Source organism: Magallana gigas, chromosome 9, assembly GCF_963853765.1.
Source record: "Magallana gigas chromosome 9, xbMagGiga1.1, whole genome shotgun sequence".
Lineage (NCBI taxonomy): Eukaryota > Metazoa > Mollusca > Bivalvia > Ostreida > Ostreidae > Magallana > Magallana gigas.
In genome coordinates this window covers 39,976,179-39,986,018 of record NC_088861.1, presented here as the reverse complement: position 1 = coordinate 39,986,018, position 9,840 = coordinate 39,976,179, and the positions used below count along the sequence as shown (strand labels likewise).

The window sequence follows — 9,840 nt, the reverse complement described above, 5'->3', positions numbered from 1 at the left end:
TGTGTATATAATATAAGCATAATGTAAAATAGAAAAAAAAATATGTCATTTGCATCTTACAGCCTTACTTTATCTGTGTAGATGAGGTGAACGAGTAAATATTTTTTTCTTTTAATTTGCTTTTCATTATTAGTTGTTTCTCAATGCTGTAACGTATACTATATACTGCGCTGAAGCCTAAATGTAGGATTATTTGTCAGTTGATGCATCATCAGATTTAATATTCAAAAAGTAAGTTTAAATTATCTCAATTTTTATTTCTTGTCAATGATTTTTTTTTTTATTTGGGATTCTTTATAAATTTTGCAAATTTTACATTTTTTTGAAACATTGATTATATCAAATTCTTTATTTATATATTAGGAGCAAATGTTCAGTTTGGTGATTTAGTTAATATGCTTTTTGTATCGTTGTATCGTTGCAACGTGTTATTTTGTTGAATTAAAATAACACTTTTACTAACCTTTCCTTTCTTGTCAATTGTGTTCTTAAGTGTAGCAGTCTTCAATAAAAAAAAGAAAGAAGATATACATGTCTCAGGTTTCTTTTGCTAACAGTCACAGAAATCTTAAACAATAGGCTCTTTGATAACCAATAAGTAAATTGAGCATTGAATCATTATATATTTTTTGATATGGTCTCAAAACTGCATCGCTGTGCGCATACAAATTGAGTAACGCGCGTTATGAAAATGTGTTTGCACATACCATTGGAGTTATTAGAATATCTATACTACTACATTAAAATAATAGACTAGAATTTTTGGGCTTTAATACCGAGAAATCGGAAGAGTACTGTCTTTTGTTTTATATATTTTAAACATCATTGGTACTTAAAGATTACCAATTTGTTTTTATTTTTTCTCAATCAAGCTTCACTAATTAATAATCAACAAAAATCCTTTTGAGAATCCAGAAATCATCTGGATTTTTTGGATTTGACAATCTTGCGCATGCGCATTACATTTACGCTAAAAACAGGAGGCTTTTTAGTTGAAGTTTTCATAATATCACATCTGCATGGATAAACTCAGAACCGAATATACAGATACGTGTACATTTTCATTGAAAGTTTGTTTCATGTATATATTCTGTTCATCAAAGAAAATACGGGATATAACTTTAACTCAGTGCATTTGATTTGAAAAATATATAATACGAACAACTAAGATATTTTTTTAGTATCATGTATTCCTACGCCAGAGTTTAATATAGCCTCGTTCAACCAAACGCTCGGCTGTCTCCGTAAATCTAGGAGCAGAAAGGCTCTCTTGCTTGTCGGAGATTAACGGAGACAGCCGAGCATCTGGTTGAACGAGACTAGAGTTCGATATCAATAGTGCTTGGATCCATTTAATTTTTAGAATTGCTTCGATTACTTATAAATAGTTTGAAATCTATCTTTAAACATTACACAACATGATTTATATGGGGTTTCTCGAAATTCTTGTCGGAAAAGTCTAATATTCACATCATAAAAAAGTGCGTAATTCAAATAAAGACTAGAAACTAGTTGCCATGCAAGATAATTTAATTTTAAAATAAATAATAATCGATAAAATCAACTCCCGTCAGTACCTCAGTTCTTTGATTTTTTCTTGTAAAGCAACGTTAAGGTCTCCTATTCAGTAGCGAATCTATCATCATACTTTGTTTTCCCTCGGACTGAAATGTCACACTTTCATTGGTTTTAACATAGCACGTAATTGTCCCATATATCTCTATGTCAGTTCGGTGGGAACTAATATTAGGTAATATGGCCGTCATTGGCCGACGCTTCGCTTACTCATTTCGATATTTCATAATATTTAATACAGAAACTGCATGCCGTAAGATCTTTAAGTATTTGAAGTAGTTGCCCTTTGGAATTCTTTAAAATTAGAGCAGTTGCCCTCTGAATATTGACGGCGCATTGTTTTGGCTGGAGCAAAACAAATGGCAGCGTCTAAAGTTGCTCAAATTTCTGCAGAGGAAAGGGAGAAAACGTTTAAGATTGAATAGCAACAAAACATTGTAAGTAAACATGGGTGAATCAAAGATTTTTAGAGTAATTGAAAGGGGAGATTGATAATTTTGAACAGTTAAAATGAGTTAAATTGAACGAGATGTTAGGCTTGTACATGGCTTTGCGTAGATTACCGCTATTTGTGAATAAATATGTCGCGTGATAGTCCTCGGGAAAACAAAACACTTATTAGGTTAGTTAGTGACTCACTACGGAAATATATTGGGTTGATCAATCTCAAAGACCCTCGACATCTATGAGATTGATCAGCCCAATATATTTCCGTAGTGAGTAAGTTACTAACCTAATAAGTAATAATATTACATAATAAAAATATTACAATGCAATATACAAAAAGACTTAAAATTGCATACTGCAATACTCTCTGCATTTATTCATATTTTATATATATATATATATATATATATATATATATATATATATATATATATATATATATATATATATATATATATATTTATATATATAAATCCTTTAAAACACTGTTTCAAATTATTTCGACCGTGTTACCGGTCTTTATCAGTCGTGTTTATTGTCTACAGCAACATAACGTTGAACATATACTATGACTTCACAATACGAAAACAGTCCGGAAAGTGACGTCAATCAACAATTTTGCTCCAAAACATATGAAATATTGGTGAGAGAGTCTAGAAAGCACATTGATAGCAATAATGAATATCTAGACAAATTATATGAAGAAATGTAAAGAATGCGTCACAAAATAGAGAAAAAATGTATCTTCAATATCGTAATAATAATAGAATCATTCATTATTACGAGTGTATTTAGATAGTGAAATTCCACCGAGGGGACAAGATTCACAGTCTAGGACGAGGCTTTGCCGAGTCCTAGACCTGGAATCTTGGCCCCGAGGTGGAATTTCACTATTTCACACGAGTATATAATGAACGATTATTTTTCTTGCATTATTTTACATTAAAAAACCATGTCTGACATTTTTCTGTCATGACGTTCAAAGGATTACTTTCGGTTTATCCCTCCGCGTGCTTTAAATAGTGCAAGTCAAAATAAGAGCACCCGACAGTTTTATTAATAAAAATATAATAAATTGTAATTAACTAAGCAAAACAATTTCTTAATGAATAATCTCAATCAATGATTTTGCATTTCCCTACAGCAGACAACGTTTGTTTACGTTTTAAAGCGGCGTAGTAATACACAGTGTAAGACAGACAAATCTCACACTGCTGTCTCACACTGGACAAACCGATATCAAACCGGTGATAATGCGAGAATAGCAAAGTCTAAAAAGAATAATGTTCTCTTTTGTTGATACCAAAAGGCATATAAGTATCTAATTTTTTTCTTCCACAGATTTTTCTCTAAATTTTCTGTAAATTTCATCTTTGTACAATTTTTCATTATCAATGACAGAATAATCATCAATAGTATGTGCATTTGTGTAAACTGCATTGCTACAGTGTCATTAGTTTCTCTCCTAATCAGTGATAAATTTATGTCTTTGATATAAAGTCACCCCCGTTTTCCCAACATATACAATTTTGTTACACCTTTTACAAAACACCCCATAAACAATATTATATTACTTGACTTTCAATCGATATGATTTTTAACATGATATGTCTTGAAAATGGCTAGAGCAAATAATATATTTACACATGACACATTTTTTGCACCACACGGCTCAAATAAATTTTCTTTCTTAAAGAAGAGGTTATTATGTTTCTTATGAACTAATATTTCTTTCAAATTTCTGTCTCTCCTGAATGCCACTATAGGTGTGTTTTGAAACGCGATACTCAGGCGGTCGGAATTTTCATATTCTGAATATTTTGAAACAGTGTTTTAAAGTGTTTTATTTTTTTTATTATTACTGAAAAAGAGACTTTGGTAATATATATATATATATATATATATATATATATATATATATATATATATATATATATATATATATATATATATATATAACACAAATTTACTAACCTCCGTTTTTGACCGTGCCAAGGAGTTCACAAGAGTTGTCAGTTTCTCGGCAATATTCTTTTATAATAAAATCCAAATAAATAAGCTTGTTTTTGCTAACAATCATTTTATGCCAAATTCAAAGTAATTTTTCATTCCCCTATTTAGGTTATTTTAAAATATTGAATTGTGTTATAAGCATAAGTAGGATTGACGAAAACATTTCAAAAAGATATTAAGAAAGAATGAAATGATAAATTCAATTACTTTTACTCTGAAAATGGAACATTGCAATATAAAAAAAACATTTTTTGTCAATTAAACTGCAATAAATGCAATCCCAGCATTCATGCAACGTTGATTAAACGTTGACTGAGCTTTGAACATTGAATGAAATTATGTTTAGACGTTTAGATGTTTAGAGGCAAGAATCAATATTCAATCAACATTGACTTTTCAACGTGAAAATATAACATTGATTTAATGCTGGATTTTGAATACTGTGTTGAAATGACAAAATTGTTGCGCAAACAACTTGTTTTAAGTTAAAACTATTTTAGGGACGAGAATAAAGTCAATGATTTGTCAGTTTTTGTTGTGTGTTTGTATTTTTGTTAGTATAACCATTTCATGTTGCCCAGCGGTGACAATGCACGCGATGCATACGAAACAAATAATATTTTATCTATGTGTAAATATCTATTATAAAAAGCTTGGAACTCTTATATACTTATTGAAACGTGTAACGGCGTAACCAAAAAGGTAAACAAATATCTTAATATCTACTAGTTTGCCAAGGTAAGAATTCCTTTGAAGTCATTACGAGTACGAAACACTAGAAGTATCTGAATTGAAATGGGGGGAATACAATTTATCGTGGTAAGTTTTGAGGATTTTAAAGATCTTATGTATGCAACTCTCATTCCTGAATAGTATACAGTTAAAAATTCATGTACATGTAGGTGTATGTGGTTATCTATCGAAATTGATCGAGATGTGTAATGGTAACTTGGGTATTACAGAGATTCAAGTTGATAAAGTAGTAATAAAGTATACGTATATCAAGTGAGCTCTGGATAAAAGGGACGGTGGTGGGCGGAAAAATGAAAATATTTGAAAATTTTGATTTTGATGACAAATTTTAATAATATTATATAAAATCTAATAATAAAATTCTTTAAAATCTATGTTAAAATTTGGACTTATATCTATTTGTTTTTAATTTCATCGAACAAGATACATGTTGAATCAACTGTATTTCAACATTCAATCAACATTGATTTTCATTGTTGATTCTTCATTAAGATTTCAACGTTGAGCCAAAATTTCAAAATCTAACATGAAATAGATTTTAAACCAACATAGACAATAAATGTTTATTCAGTGTTGTATATCTGCTGGGTTGAAATACAACATAGTTGGAATAAGTCACGTACACGTGTTAAACATGTAAATAAGAACACTACTCTATCAAATATCATTTGATTAAACAAATGGCGCCATATAAATGGTTAAACACTTACTACATAATTAACTAGGGGTAATATTTTGCTGTTACAATGAATAACATTACATTAGTTTACCAATACCTTTACGGACTCCTTAACCCATTTCACTCGTTTTTCTCCTATCAATTTATACAAATCTCGACGATAGATTCTGTCTATGATATGCTGAGAATCTTTAACATTTCCATAGTTCTCTTCTATGAGGTCAAGTTCAATACGTCTTATCTGTTGTAGAACGTCATCAGTCACCCACTGATATGCATCCATATTTTCCGTTGACTTGGATAAAGACTGACAGCTTTAATTTGAATAAAAAATATAATTGCATTTAGACAAACATGGACCATGTCTATAACACTGTATCTTTTCTTTTAACATATACTGGGAGTTTGCATTTTGCAATGCATTTAGGAAAAATACACCTATTTGCATAAAACAAACACATGACAGCTATGAATACAGCATCACATTATTTGCATTATCTGAGACTAATACATAGAGTAAACTTTATTATTCCCCTACCCCGACGGAAACGTCAGATTATTATCTGCTTTAAAAAATGCATCTGCTATCCTACAAAAAACAAAAATTATTTTATATAATCTGCTATTCTACAAGGAACAAAAAACAATTTTGCTATAATCATTTTTAATTTTAGCGAGATTTAAATATTAAAGATCAAGGAAAATTTATATATCCTCATTTAGAATAAACTTAGACATTTTGTTCACGTATTGATATATATGTATACTTATATCAAGAAAAATCTTACATCATTTCAACAGCTTTAACCACGGGATGTTTGTAGGCTCTGCGATGCAACGTAAACCGGGTGTAAAACATGTCAAACAAATTGAAGTATTCCTACAATAGAATAAAAAAAGAGGGTAAGGTTGTTCAATTCTACATCACTTCAACGTTAATTTAAGAGCATTCTATTAAACTTTTCGCTAAAAATAAATGGCATACATTGTACCAAAGTTTCCTCTTACTAGTGAAGGACTGATATGCCGTGAATATTTAAATTTAATTTCTTTAAATCCTTGAAACAGTTATGAAGACCTGGCCCTGAGGTTATAAAACTTTCTTTAGTACGACTATGGGCAGCGGGAAGGGTAAAAAGACGTTAATGCAAATCGAACAACTTATTTTTTAAAAACATGCTGAAATACGAAATAGAGCAGCTTAAAACAAAACCGACAGCCTATTTTGCAAAATTAACAGACACTGATGCAAAACAAACGATCACCCATGAAAAACAGTCTTGCACTGAATTAACGCTAGATGGCATGCAAAGATGTATCAGAGGAAATCGTACCCTTGAGAAAACGTAAACCGGAGAAAACGTATCCATGAATTTGGGTGCGTTTTCTTCGAGAGAAAACGTACGCTGGAAAAATCGAAACAAGAATTTAAATAATTATAAAAAACAGTTTTAATGTATCAAAATTATCACGTACATCATTTAATAATTACGAAATGCAGGCATTATTTTTTTTAAAGTGGGGAAGGGGAGGGGGGGGGGGGGTAACAAACACATCCTAAAAAGATTGAAAAGCCCAAAATAACATCACAAATCCTGAAAACCCTAAAACCCTAATCCGGGGGGGGGGGGTAAAGGGGGGGGAGGATGGGTTAGGGGGCAGGAGTATGCGTTTACCTATTACTTCAATTTCATTGTTAATTTCATTATTTTCGCTTTTACATTCTCCTAAAGAAGAGGCCCTTGGGCCACATCGCTCACCTAAGAAACAATATGTATGATAAAATTTGCTTTATGAAGTCATAATACAAACTGTCTGGACAATGTACAATAAAACATGTAGATCCTGTATAAATAAAATCCATGTTCTCCCTTTTCTAACAGGATGATTTTAAAGTCATCGCGTGTTGTGTATTGCAGTTCTCAAAAAGATTCCAAACAATTGTTTATATATGGGATATAAATCTACATCAAACTCTGACCCCCCATTGTAAGGCCGAAGAATCGTCCAGGGTCTAAACAATTATAAGGAATCGCCAGGCTAATTAGTTTCTTAGAAGAAAATATTTAAACATTTATTCTATATATTCCTATGTAAAACTTCGACCCCCCATTGTGGCCCCACCCTACCCTCGGGATTATAATTTTCACAACTTTGAATCTTCACTACCTGAGGATGCTTGCACACAAGTTTCAGCTTTCCTGGCTGATGAGTTTCTGAGAAGATTTTTAAACATTTACTCTATATATTCCTATGTAAAACTTTGACCCCAAATTGTGGCCCCACCCTACCCCTGGGGATCATGATTTTCACAACTTTGAATCTACTATACCTGACAATGCTTCCACAAAAGTTTCAGCTTTCCTGGCTTGATAGTTCTTAAGAATACGATTTTTGAATATTTCTTTTTTTTTTTAAATTCCTAGATATTTCTCCTTGAAAATAAAGGCGTGGTTTTTTATTTTCACAAATTTGAATCCCCTTGACTAAGGGTGCTTTGTGTTAAGTTTGATTAAAATTAGCCCAGCAATTCTTGAGAAGATGTTGAAAATATGAAAAATTTACGGAGGGACGGACTGACTGACAGACAGACAGACAGACAGACGACAGACAAAATGTGATCAGGTGAGCTAAAAAGTGGGGACCATCTCTTTGATAATTTGGTTATCTAATGTTAATTCAAGAAAAACAAATGTTTGGTGCGAGAGAAAGTGGGAGGGGGAGTCCTCCCTGACCCCCTGATGCTACGCGTCTGTAATAATTGAGTATATTCACACGAACAAGTCGCATTAAACCAGTCGGCAATTAATCAATCGGTACGGTATATCTAGTTAATAAACATCTAATAGTTTTGATTGCATTATAATTAGAGAATTTAAAGATTGCTAAAAGGATAAGAATAATGTAACGGCTGTGTGCATTTGATAATGAGTATTTTTTTTATTTATGCATACAATGTATCTTTACTTATAAATTAAGACATTTTGCCATAAAACTAAAAAATGGCTTCATCAGAGAAACTGCTTACACCTTCGGTATTTTAACATGTGTGATTAAATGTCCGTAAGCTATACATGATTTTTTTCTAATAAGTAATTACTGTAAATTTAATCAAAAACCTCCTTTTATTTTCCATAAAGAAGCCCGAAATAGCAAAAATGAGAGTAAGGTGGTGGACACGCTTTGGCGGATCCAAGTTAGTGGGAGTTTGCACCAAAATATATGCTTGCAATGAAATTATATTGAATGATTACGTAAAGAGTGAATATGTTTACTGGGAACTTACTTAAAGTAATCATAGATGTTAAGATTTGACAAACGTTGAATAATAAAAATAAGAAAATTCGTTTCTTGATTGCACAATTTTAGTTTTGATGGATAGACTGCTTGTGAAGCACGACATCTGATGAAAAATGGGATAGAATTTTCCTGAACGGGGTAACCAAGAACGCGGTATGGCTAAATAACGTCATGGCGAAAAGTGTAGGACTGGTTCATCATGCATCACGGGCAGATACCTTGGATCAGACATCTTGGTTTATACAAAAATGGCACAATTTGAAAGCGATTTCAGTTTTGATGGACATAACTTTCCAGAACGGGGTGCTCAGAAACGGTTGACTAACTAACGTCATGGCAGAAAGTGTAAGGCGAGTTAGCCAGATACTTTGGATCTGACAACTTAGGTTTAAAATGTTTAATATATGCAAATAAATATGCATACACTAGCTTTTTTAATTTCATACATTTAAATACCACAACAGATTGGTAGTAAACCTCATACATGTACATTTAAGCATTGAATGCTTATTCTTGTATGTCGTCGGTCCTATAACACACCAAGGAGGTGCAGACAAATTGAATACCGCGCGGTATAGGACCGACGACATCCAAAAATGGACATTTAATACTTACATTTATATTCATATTGATGTTAACATGTATAAAGTATTTGTGTATCATCGCTTTAAAGCCTTTATATATACACCCTTAGTCAGGGATATGAAACATACATGGAACAGCCATTTTATTATGTTATTTAGTTCGCTTCCGCGACTAAACATATAATGCTAGAGACTTTGTTTTTTTTTATTAACGAGTAGATATGATTTAATAATTATTGTTCATAAGTACATTTCAAATTCGTAATGTAAGTTTGAACGTTTCATTTATTCTTACAATTGTAAATAAACCCAAAACGCGTGATTACTTCTATATTTTGTGCTCATAGCGCATGAATTTGTTAAGTGTATTCACAGGAAATTACAATTTGACATAAAGAACACAACTTAGAGATACGACGCACTAAATACCAACTCCCTGGTTTGAAATAAAAAAAATAATTGTTATATTTCAACAAAAAGAATTAAGGC

The 9,840-nt window shown here is 31.6% G+C and overlaps 1 protein-coding gene across 1 annotated transcript in view; it reads right to left on the bottom strand.

The window, feature by feature from the left end:
• Positions 1 to 64: 64 nt before the first annotated feature.
• Positions 65 to 9,840, bottom strand: part of LOC117690630 (deoxynucleoside triphosphate triphosphohydrolase SAMHD1-like) — a 71,699-nt gene continuing 61,923 nt past the window's right edge. Inside the window, exons 9-14 of the mRNA XM_066072490.1 lie at positions 6,256 to 6,347; positions 6,006 to 6,056; positions 5,565 to 5,781; positions 3,997 to 4,053; positions 464 to 502; positions 65 to 73 (exon numbers count right to left, since the gene is read on the bottom strand). Coding sequence (XP_065928562.1) covers positions 65 to 73; positions 464 to 502; positions 3,997 to 4,053; positions 5,565 to 5,781; positions 6,006 to 6,056; positions 6,256 to 6,347 — 465 coding nt within the window. The remainder of the gene's footprint in view (positions 74 to 463; positions 503 to 3,996; positions 4,054 to 5,564; positions 5,782 to 6,005; positions 6,057 to 6,255; positions 6,348 to 9,840) is intronic.